The sequence below is a fragment of the Coccinella septempunctata genome, chromosome 7, assembly GCF_907165205.1.
Source record: "Coccinella septempunctata chromosome 7, icCocSept1.1, whole genome shotgun sequence".
NCBI lineage: Eukaryota > Metazoa > Arthropoda > Insecta > Coleoptera > Coccinellidae > Coccinella > Coccinella septempunctata.
The window spans coordinates 11,581,140-11,600,131 of NC_058195.1; the positions used below are offsets into that span (position 1 = coordinate 11,581,140).

The 18,992-nt window shown below is 37.1% G+C and overlaps 2 protein-coding genes across 2 annotated transcripts; both read right to left on the reverse strand.

The window, feature by feature from the left end:
- Nucleotides 1-846: 846 nt before the first annotated feature.
- Nucleotides 847-13,475, reverse strand: LOC123316819 (S-adenosylmethionine decarboxylase proenzyme). Its single transcript, XM_044903061.1, has 7 exons — nucleotides 13,206-13,475; nucleotides 12,980-13,066; nucleotides 4,949-5,150; nucleotides 3,575-3,808; nucleotides 3,422-3,514; nucleotides 2,857-3,012; nucleotides 847-2,765 (listed from the first exon to the last, which is right to left on the reverse strand). The coding sequence occupies exons 1-7, from the start codon at nucleotides 13,388-13,390 to the stop codon at nucleotides 2,628-2,630; spliced, it is 1,095 nt and encodes a 364-aa protein (XP_044758996.1). The 5' UTR covers nucleotides 13,391-13,475; the 3' UTR covers nucleotides 847-2,627.
- Nucleotides 13,476-15,868: 2,393 nt separating this feature from the next.
- LOC123318042 (fatty-acid amide hydrolase 2) lies at nucleotides 15,869-18,987 on the reverse strand. The gene is made up of 8 exons (XM_044904717.1): nucleotides 18,245-18,987; nucleotides 18,046-18,186; nucleotides 17,835-17,990; nucleotides 17,599-17,688; nucleotides 17,294-17,525; nucleotides 16,997-17,147; nucleotides 16,730-16,879; nucleotides 15,869-16,370 (listed from the first exon to the last, which is right to left on the reverse strand). The coding sequence occupies exons 1-8, from the start codon at nucleotides 18,633-18,635 to the stop codon at nucleotides 16,086-16,088; spliced, it is 1,596 nt and encodes a 531-aa protein (XP_044760652.1). The 5' UTR covers nucleotides 18,636-18,987; the 3' UTR covers nucleotides 15,869-16,085.
- Between the last annotated feature and the right edge of the window lie 5 nt (nucleotides 18,988-18,992).

Consider the following 18,992-nt stretch of genomic DNA (forward strand, 5'->3'; position numbering starts at 1 on the left):
TATCCAGTATGGACATTCAAAAGATGTCCCTACCGGATATCCACTAGGTGTCCGTGATGGACGTTATACGGACCATGTAACATATACATGTTATTTGGTCCATAATACGTCCCTTACGGAATCCTAGTGAATATCCGGTATGGTCATTCAAAAGATGTCCCTACCGGATATCCAATAGGTGTCCGTCATGGACGTTATACGGACCATGTAATATATACATGTTATTTAGTCCATATTACGTCCATTACGGACTCCTAGTGAATATCCGGTATGGACATTCAAAAGATGTCCCTACCGGATATCAACTAGGTGTCCGTGATGGACGTTATACGGACCATGTAATATATATATATATATAAGTTATATGGTCCGTACTATGTTCATCTCGGACAACTAATGGATATCCAGTAAGGACATATATTTGACATTGCATGTATTAAGTCGGTCAGGGACCATTTTGGGACTACATGATACAGACATGTGTCATATGGTCCGTATTATGTCCATCACGGGCATCCAATGGATATCCGATACGGACATTGTACATAAATTCGACTAACAATGGATATCCACCTTGGACGTCCTAAAACTGTCCGGAAACGGACGTCCAAAGGATATCCGATACGGACATTGTACATAAATTGGACTAACAATGGATATCCACCTTGGACGTCCTAAAACTGTCCGGAAACGGACGTCCAAAGGACATACAAATCAAGTACATGGACGTTCCGACGTTAAATGGACATGAATTGGACGTCCCAAGGACGTTGTGTGCTATTAGGGAACTATATCAATCACAACTAACATTCAACAATTTCAACAATTAAGTATTCTTTTCATTTGTGGACATATGTATAGTGGTTTATCTTTTTCAACTCAAATTTGAAGCGATCTACTGCTATTTATTAGGGATATAGATTGATATGTCGAAGTAACTGACATCTAACATATACTTAGAAATTTGTGATTGACAGTTTGGAGGACTCGATCATTCTCAGTCGTCTGGAAACAATTTTTTGAGGTCACAAGGGTGGTAGTATCAACATCATGCCAAGATTAAATACATTGTTGTAGCATTATTTGTACTGACAGCAGTGTATAGCCAAGTTATTAGTTACCATTTATTGAATACGAATTTTGAAGTAGAATGGGAAATAACTGCATTATTTTCGATTCTGTACAGAACTTTGTAGAGACAGTAACTACAGAAGTGGAAATTTGAGGAGTGTAAACTTGAATTTAATCCACCAAAATATGTTAGTGTAACTAATAATTTGACTTATCACCTGTATTTGTTCATATAGCATTGTCAGAGATTCACAGTCTCCAAAAAATTTTCGAAGTATCAAATCTCGAAGGAATGACACTGTATTTTGAAAAAGTTCCTCGAAAGAACAACCATCGGGAGTTCTTTCCCTAAAAATCTCATCTTTGAAACTCTAGAACAAGGTACATCGAACACCATGGAATAAGAAACATTGGAAATGAGTAAACCTAACTTTAACTTCAAGGTTTAATATACAATTCAGTGGACCATGGCAACCTTGCTTCGTTTTAAATACAAAAAGAAAACCGAAATATCTCGTACGCTTCTCTCTGAAGAAAATATATAGGATGAGTTCTGCGCTGCATTGACTTAACCTTCTGGCACAGTGAGACATAGTGATTTTGAAACTTTTGAAATATCCGTTATATACAGCAGAAAGTTTTATAAAGAAAAAAACTTATTTTGAGAAATAATAAAAGTTAACACTATCTAATAGTTGTGCGAAAAAATATTGGAGCATCTTATTCTGAGGATTGAATGTGACTTATACATGAGAAAAGTATAAGGATTGTTTCAATTTTGTTTTAATATAACTCTAGTTGTATACATCGAATTTTCAAAAAAGAAAACGTGGTGTGTTCCACCCTCATAGGTGGATCACTCACAATTAGAAATATCACTACGTTCTACAGTGTCCGAAGGTTTAAAGTGTTTCTCACGATATTTTGTTCCTCCACCACGAAAACAGTAATAACAAAGATTCAAACTCCGTTTGAATAAAAATGACAGAACATAAAACGAAAAGCATCGAGAATAACATGAATAAAAAGTTTTCCTCGTACGAAATACTCTTTATACATTTTCGAAATGTGCGTTCAAACTTTTTCGTGAGGCAATATTTGTACTGCAACTCCAACATTTCCACAACCACACTGATAACATCTGAGATTTTTTTGTTCAGTTTTGCGAGCATTTTAGAAAGATCGGCGTTTGTAGCAACTTTAGAATTTTGTTCAGTGACCAACATGTATTTTAACAACGAATTCAACATATTTCTTAGGATATTTTCGGAATAAACTGTTAAGTGATGAATACTGGGGGATTTTCTATAATCTGGATCTTTGAGCATGCCTGGAAAGATCTTTGGAAAGCATTGTGAGTTGTAAAAAGAATAAGGTTTCGAATATTGACAGTTTTGTAGTAGAAATACTGACTGGGAGTTTTTTAAGCATGGTAAACATTTTATGGGAGACGGTGGGAGGGATATAGATTGGATCTTGGTGATTGGAGTGGGGGAAAAGGAGGTTGGGGGTACTGTGACGACAGCTGCATTTTCACGCTGCCTATCCTGAAACCCTCAGCTGGGAAAACGACAGAAGAAGGCATATACGAGATCGTAGTTCTTGAAATGACAGGTTTGAAGATCTTGCCTCTCGTATTCTCCAAGCTGCGTGAGCTGCCTCATCTCACGGGTGGTTTCTTTAGGGTTGGAGGTCTGCAAGAGAAATATTTAGGGCACATCAGGTTTGCCATACCAACGGAAATTTTCGTTTTGTCCATTACAAGAAAAATATTCTATAGCTTACCTCGCTCGTGAAGCAGGTTATCATGAACTTCCCAGGTTGGAAGGTGTTCAACACTTTCCCAATTATTTCTTTGTAAGAGTCAGCTGGTACGTTGGTTTCGAAGCTGACGTAGGAGCATTCTGGCTCTGGAGTTACGTGAATTGTCATATAGCAACCCTAAAAAGATGCAAATTGCATTGATTTGGAATCTTTTAAAGGTAACGTCGATAAAACGTCATCAAATAAAATTTATGAATGTTGTTGAGCTTAGTTAGTTCTTCACACCCTTGACTTTTGGATTGAAGTCGTCCTTTACGGTTCTCTTGAACTTGAAATGAAGTATACATTTATTCGAATAAAAGCCTCATGTGCTTTGGTCAGAAGATATTTTGCATTGAAATTAGTGAAAAGCGGTTAGAACGTGGCATGCTGGTCAATACTCACATCAGAAATCTCAGTTACGACCTAGCATGCAAATAAAAAAGTGGAAAGTTACAGTGACTGAAGATGAAACATTTCAAAGATCTAAATCTACGAAAATGTATTCATATCGATCATTCAGTTGTATCTCGATAAAATAACTTACGTTTTTGTTGATCCCGTTCATGGAATATCCACATGGGTCGAACAGGAAGTCATCTATGACCATGTTCGGTATGATCTTATCGATTCCAGACTTCTGAAAAATCAACGAATGGGTTAGTTACTTTTATCAGTCTATAGAATTAACCGTTTTTACCTTTGTAGCTTCCGTGGCGTTCAAACATTCCTCCTTGGTGAATATGGACATGACGTCGGCGTCCAAGTCTGTCATGAGGATCTCCAAGGTTTGGTCCTGTTCCTCGGCGGTTATGGGACTTCTTATAGAGCTCTGCGTAGGCGGGTTCAGAGTATACAAGTACCAGCAATCCCTGTTTACCGAACCAAGACAGTACGCTGCACCATCTGAGAACAAGGAGTCCAGAAGCCTTACCTAAGAAGAGCGATTTTAGTTGGGGTTTCAGCTAGTTGGATTGAAGAAGAAACGATCCTTAAATTCACTGATGATGAAATGAAGGTGAGTTTGGGAAATGGGTGTAGCTTGGGTGTGTTATGAAACGGCTAAATTGAGCGCGATTTGGCTGTGGATATCAGTTGAAGCCCTGGGCTTATATTCATATTTAGTTTGGACCAAAATGATCTATATCAGAAAAGGACGTAGGTATTGGGGTATGTGGACCAAAACCGAGGATCTGTATGCCCCTGGCACATGAACCTTCCATCCTACAGGCAGAGAACACTGGCTGCCTAGTCTTCTGCTCTGAAGAACAAGGGAGCACATATCTACATAACAGCGTATATTCAGGTAAATCAGGCCACGCTGAGGGCGTTAAATCACACAGCCAGCGTTCTCTGCTGACAACTGAATGGACCACACAAAAAACAGCAAGAGAATTGTTTCAACACGTTGTCACCTTCCCAACGAGCACATATTTCGAATGGTTGGATAGATACTTTACTAGATATCCATCACTACAGCCATCTACCTAAAAAGTAATGGATTTCTTGCTCCCCAACATTAACTGACTAACTGACTGAAAGATTGAAAGCGAAATGATGTGATAACTAATATTTCCTAAATACCTATTGAAGTCTAAAGCCATTCATCCTGGAATGAAGAATGACGACAGAAGGGCATGCATATAAGTTTCATTCCCTTAAGCTTTCTGAGCATATCTTGATATGTTATGTTTATCGTCAGTTCTCGCAATCATGTACCCCAATAAAAAATCAACAATAGAAACAATTTGGCACTGAAAAACCAATCACATGAGTTTAGTAAATACAAGATATCTTACTACGAAATTGTTAAATAAGAATTTCGTAACCCACTGTAACCCAGACATTATGGTTATTGTATAACGAATAAACAACTGTACCTGTACCACACAATTTTCAGCAGCTTATGACCGAGTAGGGTCGGAGGTACTATTCAACCTGAACAGAAATGACAGAGGAGATTATACATGCGAAAGGCTCAGTATAAAATACTCATCAGATCTATGAGACAACTAATACGTTTCCAACAATTCCCACACAACAATTATCCGGTATCAAAATGGAACTTTCTCACCTCTTGCTCGAAATGTTTATGTGGCGTCATCTGTAAATCGGGTCTCCTGTAATTTTTTCTGGAGTAAAAAACATCTTCTACCTCGGTGAATCCAGCGTATTGCTCGGCCAGTATGAGGAGGTGCTCCAGACACAGGAGTGGCGTAGTTGTCCCGCAAGTTTTCAGTATGAAGCGACGTTTGGAGATGAACATCGAACTTTCGCTGAAAAAAAAATCGTTTTGAGGGATGCTGTTGAGTGTTAGAAACTCAGAATATAGAGTTAGAGGATTTGATGCAACAATTCTTTATTCGTGGTTATCTACCATATCATCATCGTGTGTGTTGTTCTTTAAGTAAACACTTGGATATTGGAAGTTGCAGCAGTGCTGCAGTGCTACAGAATGTGACTGCTCATTGGTAGTTGTGTATGAGCAGTCACATTCTGCCGATGCACTACCGAAACCATACCTCAGCACTGTTTGAGCCAGTTCGTCTAAAGTCGACAAGGTAAGACCTCGAACGAACACAGCTCGAGTCATTTTCTGTAGGGCAGTCAAGCAGTGAAAAAATGGAGACCATACGAGTATGCCAAACAGATGAGTGATGAACAGCGCAGACGAACAATTCCTATCGCGCAGGTGAGAAACAGTTAGAGTAGATTCTTCTGCTTCATATAAGCAGCAGGAAGAATGCTTGAAAATGTTGGGAGTAGCCACTGCTAATGTCATTGAATATCTACCAGAATTGAGTGTTATTGAAGACCGAAAACCGTACGGGTAATCATCATGAAACAGACGAGTAAACACAAAGGTAAAGATTGAATGAGTCTATGGGCAATAGAACGAGCAGTATGTCTGAAAACGGTACGAGTAAACAATAGAGTGTGCACTGCTAGCAAACGAGCAGCGGAAAGAAATACTGGAAAAGGTACGAGTATGCACTAGTCGCGAAGGAAAAGAGTACCAGTAAGAATAGTCTTCTGAAAAATCCATGATATATGAGCTGCAGTGCTTTGCCTTCTTCTGAAGCTTACGCAGACAATAGCTAGTTGTCCGATACTCAGCTAGCAGCTCAGAGAGGATCTACAGATAATGTTAGACCCCTATAAACATATATACGAAGCTTTAGGCCTTACACTTAATATCGACAAAACCAAAATCCTGGTAAGTCCGCCAGAAAGCCTTCAACCAGATATCAGCCTGGAGGATGAAACTCTAGAACAGGTCGAGCAGTTCAAACACTTGGGAAGTTTCATAAATACTAGGGCTTACCTAGACAAGGAAATACACAACCGTATCAATTCGGCATCACGGACATTCTGGAAGCTGTTTCAAAATCACGACCTCAATCTGAATACCAAGACAGCTCTTTACAAAGCAGTGGTCCTCCCAACGCTTCTTTACGGAAGCGAAAGCTGGACGCCCTACAGGCGACATATTAAACAGCTTGAACAAACGCAACAACGTCATCTAAGACAAATAATGCACATCAGATGGTTCCACAAAGTTTCTAATGCAGAAGTCTTGCAACGTGCGAGTTGCATAACAATTGAGACTCAAGTAACGAGGGCCCGACTTAGATGGAGCGGCCACATTCTGAGGATGCAAGACACAAGACTCCCCAAAATAGCTCTGTATGGCGAATTCACAGAGGGAGCTCGGAAACCAGGAGGCCAGTATAAGCGGTTTAAGACATCAATCCCTAAAATCAGTTAATGCCAATCATAATTGGGAACTACTAGCGTTAGACAGATCACAGTGGAGGGCTTTGATCCACTGTTATAATGGAGACTCGAGAAGAACACTTCGGCGGCCAGATCTGGTTGGTGACTATCCATGCTCGGAGTGTGGAAGGATCTGTAGGTCACGGTTGGGTCTCTTCAGTCAAAGGAGGATATATTTTTTTTTTTTTTTGAGTCTTTTTGTAGATTTATTCTCGGTAACGGGATACAGCAATGAATGAATGACTTTATACTCAGTACAGCATGCACGTTCCATTTGCGTAACTGATTCAAACTAAAAATTGATACAGTATTCAATCGATTATCAATTTTTCTTAACCGCAGATAGCTCAATTCGCGTAAATCTAAGCCATAAACAATGCCATTAGGAATTTCCTAGGACCTAGGTCACTTCGATAGCGAGTTCCAGGAAGAGATATGGAATTGCACAAATCGCCAACATCAGCAGGTGCACACTGCATATGTTTGTGGTTTCTCCTGTTATTGTTTTCGAAATGCCTTTAGAATAGTCGTGTTTCAACTTAAACGATTGGCCGAGCAGTTATTATGCGAATTTGATACACCTATTTATTGTGGCTCTTAACTGATTCATTGTTTTGCGAGGTTTAAGGATGATTCGATACACTTCCCGGGTTTATTTTCGCACGGGTATCGCGAAAAATGTTGTGCCACATCTGAATTGTTTCGGGGTTTATTTATACATTTGATTAAAATGAATCCAAGCATTTCCTGTGTTTCTAATATCAGATTTCTTGTCACTGGTTGACGATTAAGTCACCTTTGACACTTCTGGTAGCCGAAAAGGTGGTCTCTAAATAAGAGTCACGTGAGAGCTCTTCGCAATCGTTCAAATGAAAATATACAGTATTAAAGGCATTTGAAATGCATGATCTCCTCTTGGAGGCCGATACAGGACTTCCAGAGTCTCCGCATCTCGCAATCTACACACGTTACAAATCGGTATGCCCATCTATGGCACCTGAAACGGCCGAGCGCTTGAATCAGACATAAATCGATTTCGCAGTTATCAGGGGCTTGACACTTCCTTACCCCCACCCCAAATACGGTTTTTAGTTCTGCAATCAATCGCTATGTGGCACTGCATACGAAAATATATATCATATTCTCCACAGATTACTGTATTCTGACATATTGGATTTGTGAACGCCAACAGTGTCAATGTCAAAATGCTTTAATGCAAATTCTTGTTTACAAACGAGATATTGGAGATATTATACGGGAGTAAATTAAAAATACCCATTTATTGAACTCGACAGTTTTATCAGGAAATCAATTTTCTTGTGAGAAATATTTGATTCAAAGAACCACGTAATTATAACATTAATCGTTTATACTTAAACCAATCCAACCAAACCCTTGAAAAATTGTGTTAATGGAAATGAAAGTCAAACTGTGTAGTCAGTTATTAAGCCACTCCGTGGGGTCAATGATGAAGCTCATTTCTCAATGGGGTAAGTATTTTTTTCAAACATAATAATACAAAAATTTACTATTTTCCTTTTTAGAAATCAAGCATCCGCTTCAGCTTCACAGAGAGGCTATCGACACTGCTGACTTTATACTATTCTTGGATAAGTTATTTGATTCGTTGAATGTATCCAGAGCTTGGACATCCACTGCGAAACTCTTAAAGAAGACGGTTAGTATTCAAACAGAACACAATGTTGTTTGGGAGCAGGCGATACAAATTTTCAACAGTATTTCATTTTATTGCCCTCGAAAGAAAAGATCCATTGTGGTGCCCACTTTGAAGAATATAGTGACAACATTGAACGCATTCCTTTACCTTACACAAAAAATGGTTCAATGATTATCACTTTAAATATATTCTCACTGGGGCTTTCAATCAAGATTGTTTAGTAAACTTTTTTGGGTACATTAGACCACATGGAGTAAGGAATAATAACCCAAATGTTGAACACTTTATTTCATCATTCAAAACTTTAGTTATTAATAATTTCATGTCGGTGCATTCCTGGTGATCTAACTGTGAGGAAGATAAAACAGGGAGTCGTTGTTTAGAGACTTTGAAATCTTTCCTGCAGGAAAATATAAAATCCACATAGGTCTTTGGGCAACTAATTTTTTCTTTTCCAAATTATTCATGCATTCTAAGCTTTGGCATGCTGTTTTTGATTTCTCCGATTTGCCGACTCCCAACAAACATTGTGTCCTTTTTGGATAATGTTGAAGATTTCTGAACATATAATAATTTCAACCTCATTTCCTATGAACAATATTATTACTGTTTATTATAATTATTGTCTTACGAAGATATGTGACCCTATTGACATTTTACCTCTGCTCATATATTCATTGCCATAATTATAGCTTATGTATTTCCATATTTTTTTTTCCTGTGCTGGGTATATCATTATATGTATATTTTTCATGACAAGTTTTATTTCTCCTTAAAATTCGCCCTAATAATCCATATTATACTATCGACGTCTAAAATACCAGTGAATGGGCTAATTTAAATTTCGCGCCATGCGATTGCAGTTTCCAGTTATACCGACATTTCTCCCGGTTAGTTGGGTGGCAGCCGCATGGGGGCGCTGAGGGCGGGATAAACTGTATTTTGCATCGTAGAACGTGAGTGTCAGATCTATTCTACTCTGTAATCTGTGGCAGTTATCAATAAGCCAAGGGCAAGGTCAGCTCAGCTCGCAGTCGCAAAGAGAGAAGACGTGGGTTCCGATTTGTTACATGCCCAAGAAGTGTTTAATCGTTGTTACATTGGCCGAGATCGCAACGACGGTTTTTATTGGGCGGGAGTATTTTTAGACCATCGACGAGCGAGCTCTCCACCAACTATGTAACGTTCAAAAGACGGATTCGTCACTCATGAAACTCGTGCTATTGTTATTATTGGTAAAAAGCCGGTATATAAACAAGTTGATTTTGACTCTAAAGGAAAATTGTTAAATTGTATGGAGAGATGCCATAGGAGAAAAAGAAAAAGTTGATATTTGTCTTGCAGGTACCAAGGTACATCTAAATTCTTTCATCTATCTAAGCACACCGGTGAATATGTAACTCAGGAAGCTCAAACGATTGTCGTTGTGGTTAATAATTCATTCTGTTAGCCCTAATACCAACTACGAAGGCTATTGTATGACCCATCATAAGCTATGGGTCATAGTATGGCTTTCAAATACAAAGGACTCTGATTTGTGGGTAATACTTTGGCTTGTAAGCCTGTAAACCTACTACGAAGTTCGAGCATCTGAACTGTATTGCCCATCATAAGATATGGGTCATAATATGGCAGTCAAAGAGATTAAGGGCTCTAATGGAGAGAAATGCTTTGGCTTCATTGCGATACCTGTAAATTGCTCTACATTATATTTGTGACGAATCTCAGAGAGATAGAAATTATAATTTCCATTACAATTCATCGATCGCTTGGAAATTCCCCAAGGGTCTGTTCTGTGGCTAACGCTTTTCTTTCTGTTCTCGATTCTCCCGACATTGTGGTCATACTGTTAACATGCTCTGGAAATGTATGTAAATTTGCGTTTGTGGTTAATGGAATCATGATCTTGAACGTCGCAAATTCGATTGTTTCACTTTGAGCTTGAGAAATTATTACATAATGTACATTCCATGCACAGATCGTTGATAGCTATAAAAATTCTTCCAAAATACTCAGTATCAACAGTATCAATTTCAACACAAGTACAAAAGTCATAATTTTAGTTGCATGTAAGAGAGTTATGTTCGTTTTAAAATCGAAAATGATCGAATTTCACACAGTCATGATTGGAGAAACATGTTTGCAATCGAAATATGAGATTTACATAATACACTTTGTATGCGAGTAGAGGAGGTTGATGATCTAGTGCATGGTTAGTTGAAAATTAAGTACCAATTCACTTCACTTAACATGTAGGACTCAATTGCGAAGATATGGAATTATATTTATATATTAGCAGACTTATGTTTTAAAATCGATACAAAATTATATTCCCATCCAATGGGTTCATGAAACATTTTCGCGCTGAAATTTAACTTAATTTTATTGAGAAAAAAAGGGATTTAGAAAGAAATAAGGAATTTATAAAACGTACAAAATACGTATGATGATCTAGTGGTAGCAAAACATTACCATCGGTTTTCTTATTCTGGAGAAAAGTTTGGTAGATTCATTTCGATAATTTTTAAAAAAATCCTTCATCTCCTTCAAAGTACGAGCTCCAAAACTTTGAAACGTTATATGCCACTATTCAACAGCGATGAAAAAGAGTGAAATTTGAAAAGTGAAAACAGCGAAGGCCAAAACACGGTTTTGTTTAACTCCAAAGATCAACGTATGAATAATTGAAGTTCCCAGTGGGTGCTTATTTTGTTTGTTTAAACGATAAAATACTACAACTCGTTCGTAAAATGGATATCGTTCAGCTGTGCGGAATCAGAAAGGTGTTATTGACCCAATTTTTATTCGCATTTCTCGAAATTTGAACACAGTTACGTCACCGACGTTCAGCAGCGTTGCTAGATATCCCAGAAAATCATTAATAACCCGAAAAATTGAGAATATAATGTTAATAATTGAATTCGATGACTATCATACTTTTTATCCTAATAACTTCAACAATGGGTTGATATTCACTTGAAATTGATTGTGTCAATCAGCGGAATTAATTATTCTTTAGTTTCAATATGTGGGGATCTACATGAATTTATGCAAACTAGAAAATCACTCAAAAGTTTGTCTAGACCAAAAGCATCAAAAAAAATTCAAATCGTAAATTACAAATGAAGAAATTTTGCGAAAAAATGTAAGGGGTGATTCCACCTCAAAATGTAGCGTGAATCTTTCATATATTTTTTGGGCAACCCCTGCTTACACACATTTTTGATTTTTTTCTGAGAAACCAGGAAACTAACAGAAATAGAAGTGAAGACCGAGAAGACAATTGAAATAAAATTCCGTGGTTGTCCCCTATAATCACCCCTCACATTTTTTTCGCAACTATTAATTTACATCCTGTATATTAGGTTTTCAGTTATAAAATTTTTTTCGTTCTCTGTTCAGAGCTAGATGATAAGGAATAATTGACGAAAATTGTTTCAATTATAGTTTTTTTATCTATTTAACCATGGTAAAAAGATTCTACCTTTCGAAAGGTTGTGATTTCAGTTATCTAAAAGATGAAAAAACGATGCTTGTTTTATTGGAAAGTAATTAACAGTTTTTCTATCAAAAGCTTTCTTGCTTGCTGGAAGAAGCAGATGAAAAGCCTCAATTTGGTGGATGCACCATGACATGGATGTGAAAAACGTAGTTTCAAGAATTTGAAAAAATCTTGGGCCAACTATACATTGGATGGTAATATCCAATCAAATAGGTCTTTTTTATGTATTTCTGAGAGCAGTTTTGGTTTTATTCCCGACTCATCGTGCTTTTGGAGTAATTCAAATGATTTTATTTTCACAATTGAACTATTGTCTATGGCTCTGAATCAGTCGACAACCAGACATAAATTATCACACTTGATACCTTTCAATAAATTATCTCGAATGAAAATCTTGATATTCAAAGATACGCCTGTTCATTGTCTCCTTATACATGTATGAATTAAGTTTATTGATCGTTTGTCATAACTATTCATTATAATTTATTTGAACATTGGTATTCTCAGATTATAAGGATTTTCATCTGAGTTAGTCTGAATATTGTTACATATTATTTTCTTTTTATTGAAAGTTTTTTCAATGATTACCTATCCATGAATTTCTAACATGTTGGAACTTTGTTATTATCCTATTTTAATTTTTTATAGCTTTTCTATTTCGTAATAACAATTATTTTGGGATGATCACTAAAGGTACAAGGGTTACCTCAGTTATTGAGATGTTTTTTTCTCCAAACTCATCTGAATTTTTGATTTCCCTCATTGAATTCATATATTCAACGATCCCGAGAAATAGGATCTAAGGACAACGATATTCCGCACTTCATGTAAGATGTAACAGTTCATGTGTTATCTAAAAATAATTTGTTGGTGAGAATCAACTGAATTGCTTTATTGGAAGCATAAAAACCAATTGGTCTAGCTTCCAAGGACGCTCAACGAATCGTTCTCACACCAAGTTTTAATACGAAATCCGTCTTTTGAAGTACGAAGTCATCACATTGATATAACTTTAGAATGTTCTAGAACGACCCCTGCACATCCACACACCTGCTTTAAGCGTTTGTTTATTATGACAATCTTATTGTTTGTTTACAATTTTTGTTTATCGTTTTATTCCATTTTAATTTGATCATTTCGCAACTTACCTAAGTACATAGGCGTCTATCTGCTCGTTTCTTGTGAAGCTGATGATTTCACACCTGACAATCTTGAGCAGTCTCTCCAGCTCCTTCCTGGGAAGAAATTTTTTTTCATTACTCACGCCAAAACATCGTCGTGCTTTACTCGCAGATCGAAAAGGATGTAAATAAAGGGGCTCGGGTAAAATCGATACCTGTCAAAACCGGCATGTGACGTGTGTGAGGTGCTCACCTGGGTATTTTCCTCAGATCGGCCGATAGATTTCCCTTGTCACTCGACGCGAACCATATCTCTAGGAGTTTCTCGACCCCCTCGAAAAATTGAACTGGATCGCTCATGTTGTAACTTCTTCTACGTGGTGCCTGAGCAATTCTCTGATGGTGGTTGTGCTGCTGCGATCTACAATTGACAAACATCCGCGCGCTTCGAATCTGTTGCGACTGTTGGCCGTGACTATGCGTACGTCAAATATAACTAACCCGGCAGGTCCGGTGTGTACTGCTAGACGGCTCCGACGCCGTGCGTCCCTAGGTCACGGGAACGTGCGCGCGCCACAAAAACAATAATAAATCGCGGCCTGCAGTGAGACGGGCGCGTTGCATTGGTTGGTTTATGTTGACAGGTACGCGTTTCTCCCTCCACTTGGTCTTTCCAACCCTTAAGGATTTTCCTTTGTGGAATGGAAAGCATTTTTCGCGCGAAGGAAAATGTACCATTTTTTTGGTCTGAATTTTCTCATTCTACAATGACTGAGAATGGGCCTAGCAGAAAACGACGAGCGTCGATTCCGTGTAGGGAGGATGAACACCTGGTGTTGGCGATTGCTAGCCTGCTTTGGACAAGAAACTTGTAGAAGTGAGGGAGTACCCTCCTTGAAGCCATACCAGATACTGGAGTTCATTAGAACTCTAGACCTGGAGGGCGAGCTGTAGACTGATGGCGAGAACAGCTCTAATGGGGCACAAAAGACCTTCAGGTCGCAGTGCAATGAAATCCCCCTTAAATCTGCTACCTACAGGCAGAATCCAAACTCAGCAGGCACTTTTTAACCGACTTTTCAAGATATCATAATCATAGAATGGACCCAAATGTCTTCTATTCATAATTTAATTATCTGAAACAACTTTACACTATGAACCTATGTTGTTGGTCCGTTATACATAAAAAAGGAGGTCTGTAAACAGATGCGAAGGACTTGGGGAGATGATTCTTTGATGAAATTAGCAGGGGTAGTTCCTCTAAATTTTTTTTCGAAATCGACCTCCCTTCCAAGATACATCCTTTGGAAGGCTATGACGAGTTGACAGTTTTAAATTTTTTTACTGGTTCTAAAAAACACTGAGTTATAAAACTATACATAATATGGAGCACTAAGTAGATGTTACTCACACAATTTTTTTAGGTCCCATAACTTTATTATTAGGGGTTAAAAATAACAACCCCTTACGATTTTCCTTCAAAAATTGTTTTCGTGGAATAGATTTTTGAAAAATAAAATTCTCTCATGGTTTCCCATTCAATTCCGGAGAAAAAAAGTCTCCTGCAAAATTTCGATACAGTCGATACTTTCTCCGGAATAAATAAAAACTTACAAGCAGTTCTGATCACTGTTCATTCCATTTCATCGTATATATTCATAGAATGACTACCTCCCGCTAAAATACATGCATCAACTCTCTGCCTCATAGACCTTCGTACACTGCTTGTAAGTTTTTATATATTCCTACAAAAGTATCGACTGTATCGAAATTTTGCAAGAGACTTTTTTCTCCAGAATTGAATGGGAAACCATGGGAGAATTTTATTTTTCGAAAATCTATCGCACGAGAACAATTTTTAGAGAAAAATCATAAGGGGATGTTATTTTCAACCCCTAATAATAAAGTTGTGAGATCTAAAAAAATTGTGTGAGTAACATCTACTTAGTGCTTCATGTATAGTTTTATGACTCAGTGTTTTTTAGAACCCGTAAAAAAAATTAAAAACTGTCGACTCGTCATCGCCTTCCAAAAGCTGTATCTTGGAAGGGAGATCGATTAGGGGAACTACCCCTGCTCAATTTCATCAAGGAACCATCTCCCTAAGTCCTTCGGATTTTTTTACAAACACCCTGTATATGTATATTGTATAGTGCTGTATCAATGCTCATGACGAATAATAATAACCGATGGCGTTCAAAGTAAGGCTCAAAAACTCAAAAACATTTTTCCGCTCGCTATTAAATACACTCACTGGCAAAAAAACTCGGCCACCTAAAATTTTGCTGAAGTTCGTTCGAAATTTTTCATCGATTTCAATTGTTTCTACACCAAATTGTAGATAAATTTTTGGTATTAAAACAAATTTCAGAAAAGTTTTCCAAAAATGGTGATAGCTTATTTACACAGGGTAAAGAAAAAAAACATGTATCCGTAGTCCACCCTGTGAAACAATTCGGAAACGCTCGGTTTATTACTAAAACCACCTTTCTTTTTTATTTCATCTTGATATCTTGATTTTTTTTTTATAAATTAGCTATCAACATTTTCGGAAAATTTTTCTTGAGTTTGTTTCAATACCAGAGAATTTATCTACAATTTGGCGTATAGAAACAATATTGAAATCGTTAAAAAATTATGAAAGTTCCTGGATAACAAACTTTTAGGTGGCCGAGTGCTGAGTTTTTTTGCAGGTGAGTGTAAAATCGACTCTTCAACTCAAGATAGTGAAATTTTTCGGATAAGAAATGTATCGACGTAGATTTCAACAAGAGCTCACAAATTTTATATTTCTTGAAGAAAAAAAGTTCTGACAGTAGATATTTCCAAATAAAGCCATCAGTTTTTACAAATTTCGTTGCCTTATACGGATTTGCGATCTCGGAGTATAAAATGATGAAACAAAAACAAACGTAATCGAATTTTTTCCTTTATTCTATAACAACAAAATTAAAAAATAAGATTATCACAATATTTTAAGTACCCAATCCAAAATATATACCTAAGGCACTCCTGAAATCCACAATTCGAGATCAATAAATGTGGAATTTAACGTTTTATAAAAGTGCAAAATGCCATTAAACTATTATCAAATATATAACATTAGGTGTGCAAGATTGATTCACGATAAATCTCATGCTTCTAGTTTGAAGGGTGGAACATATCCTCCCAAGTGCTTTTCCAGATGCTTGGCGACAGCAATAGTTAATCTGTCATTATAAGGCGCGGAAACAATTTGAATACCAAGGGGCAGTCCTTCGGAACTTAAGCCCAGAGGAACTTGGGTAACTGGCAGTTTCATTGCATTCCAAATGGCGAATAGGTTGAAATTCCAGGGACGTAGAAAAGCTGTGTAGTGATAACTTGCTGGCCAGGGTGCAGAGGGGTAAAGTAGAACTCCATTGTCTCCCAGTTTATCCTGTGAAGTAAAAATTCAAACTAGGAACCACCTATTAAGCGCATAAATATTTCTGTTTTCACCTTGTTTCAATGAATAAATGAAAAATTGAACATTCATCCAATGATAATAAAAAACTTTTTGACAATGTCAAAGAAACCAAGTGATTTCAGATCAACATATTCCTAAAGAAGAATTAAATAATGGCATAACATTGAACTAAATTATCGATCCAATAATCGCATTTTTATTACTAACCCATTGTAACCAATGCATAACAACTTTGATAAGATTGAACAATGTGAATTTATCACCTCTAAAATATTCAATACTTTGATTCTGAGTTAGTCGAAACATATTGCATATAACCATTAACATACCAATATTTGCTTTCTTAAAGTTTTAATCTCTGCTTCGGCCCAATCCGCTTTCTCTGCTGGTAATAGTCTATTGATCATGTTGTACACCGATGATAGAGCCAGGTTTCTATTCAGACATATGTACTTGAGGATTTCAATCACAGGATTCAGCTGAAATGTGAGTGAGCAATAATTAGTGAACATACAAGTTTTCAACACTTGGAAAACTAATTTTTTTGACAGAAATTCTGTCAATTCATAACTTTTGACGATTTTCCAGTTGCTTACCTCAGTCTGCCTATCGGTCAGGTCTCTTACAAAGTTGGACATAGGTTCTTGAGTCATCGAGTATCTCCACAGTTTTCCTCCATACCTTGTTCCATTGAAACCCACTTTTTGTGGTTTCTGAGGTAGGATAGTCTCGAAGTGGTCAACAACCCTGAAAAATAATCACCTGAAGTGTAGTTTTTATAGGTTTCTGGTAAAAATTCCACCATTGAACCAATAAAATGCATGTTTAACTGTTAAAAATCATTCGAGTATGATTAAATTCAATATAATGAGAAACTACAGTAATTTACTCACTTTTTCAAACATTCTTTCATTTCTTCTCTCATTGCACTGATGGTAGGATCGAGAGGATCATCTATATAATATATATTTATGCTTTCAATATCAACCCGTTGGTCCAATTTCAATTTCGAGGCATTCTCATCCAGAAGTACTTTCAGAAGTGGAATTATATCTTCTGCATATCTGGTCATGGGACCCGGAACAACCATTGTGTCTTTTTCCTTGCCTGTTCTGAAGGTGAGGCCTTAAAAAAATTGGATTCAATGAAATGGGCTAGCCGATGAAGGATGATTATTATTTTTCAAGCCTGTACTCACCTCTGGTATTAATCAAATTGCATGTAGGTTTATGGCCGTAAATTCCACACATGAAAGCTGGTATTCTCAGAGATCCACCTATATCAGTCCCTAAAATGTGAGAAAAAGTAATTATTACCTCTCTACATTTCTAAAATGCAGCTTGAAAATGCTATCATAGTTTAAGGTTTTTTGTAAATTTTTTAAACGTTACTAATAGTGATATTATTGTTCTAGGGTTTCTAAAATATCCTCACCGAGTCCTATAGGGGATCCTCCAGCAGCTATAATGCTTCCCTCACCACCTGAGGAACCTCCAACATTTCTTGTGGTGTTATACGGATTTCTTGTGAGGCCATATATCGGATTCATAGTCTCTTGCCACATGTTCAACTGAGGAATATTTGTGACACCTAGAATAAGTCTTGAAGTGAAATCTGGCAGTTTCATGAGCTTTTGTTCACTAACCTAGAAGTATTCCGCCAGCATTCTTCATTAACCTAACAATTTCAGCATCTTCCTTGGCCTTTCTACCCTTTCGTGCAAAGATTCCAAAGGTGAAAGACAAACCTTCCGCAGCTGTACTTTCTTTGGAAGTGAATGGTACACCTAGAATATGCAACTGTTGGGATTAATTGTTCTTGGTTTAACTGGCTGTGTCAATTACCTAAGAAAGGTTTTTCTCGGAAATCGAGGTCTGTAATTTCACCTATCTCTATCTGTTTATCGATTTTTTTGGCTTCCTCTATTGCTTCTTTGAATCGGTTATCTACTACTGCGTTCAAAATGGGATTCACCTCTTTTATTCTATTTATGAAGGCTTTAACAACTTCCTCTACTTTGACTTCCCGCTTCCTTATTTTTCTAGCTATTGTAGTAGCACTATCCAGTATAATAGGATTGTCTGCTGAACATACTTGCTGTTTTTTGGAATCGTGGAAGAATCCAAATATCTTGTCGATGAACATATCAAAGTAATATCTCAACCAGAATAACATACTTAAGAGAGCTCCTTTAATGATTGCACACACTTTGGCTTTACTATTTTTCCTCGTCATCTAGAGCTTTTGCATTCACTCGTTAAGTTAATGAAGCGATAACTCATAAAATGTATCTATTAAAATTAATTATTGGACACCCACTTTCGAGTTACGCCGTGTCATTGTGATGGGTTCAACAGTCCGATCAGTCCAATACCATGCATAGTAAATTACCTACCACTGTGTAATCTAGTTAGTAGGAATTTTGAAAAGGCAGAGATGGGCATTCAATGAAAAGTTATGCGAAATAAATGCGAGAAATACACTTTATCATCTGAGAGATTGCTAAGAATACAAATTTTTTATTATTCGAGTTATGGAAATGATGAGTACAAACTTGTGTACGTTTTCCAGAGATCAAAATAAATTGATCCT

Bases quoted from the DNA above. Each gene is read 5' to 3' on its own strand.
- LOC123318042 (XM_044904717.1), bottom strand. From the start codon at position 18,635: ATGACGAGGAAAAATAGTAAAGCCAAAGTGTGTGCAATCATTAAAGGA. The intron at 17,689-17,834 runs GTGAGGATATTT...CTCACATTTTAG, and splicing joins AGGATCCCCTATAGGACTCG to GGACTGATATAGGTGGATCT. The intron at 17,148-17,293 runs GTGAGTAAATTA...ATTATTTTTCAG, and splicing joins ATGAAAGAATGTTTGAAAAA to GGTTGTTGACCACTTCGAGA.
- LOC123316819 (XM_044903061.1), bottom strand. From the start codon at position 13,390: ATGTTTGTCAATTGTAGATCGCAGCAGCACAACCACCATCAGAGAATT. The intron at 5,151-12,979 runs GTAAGTTGCGAA...TTTTTTTTTCAG, and splicing joins ATAGACGCCTATGTACTTAG to CGAAAGTTCGATGTTCATCT. The intron at 2,766-2,856 runs GTAAGCTATAGA...TTTCTCTTGCAG, and splicing joins TAACCTGCTTCACGAGCGAG to ACCTCCAACCCTAAAGAAAC.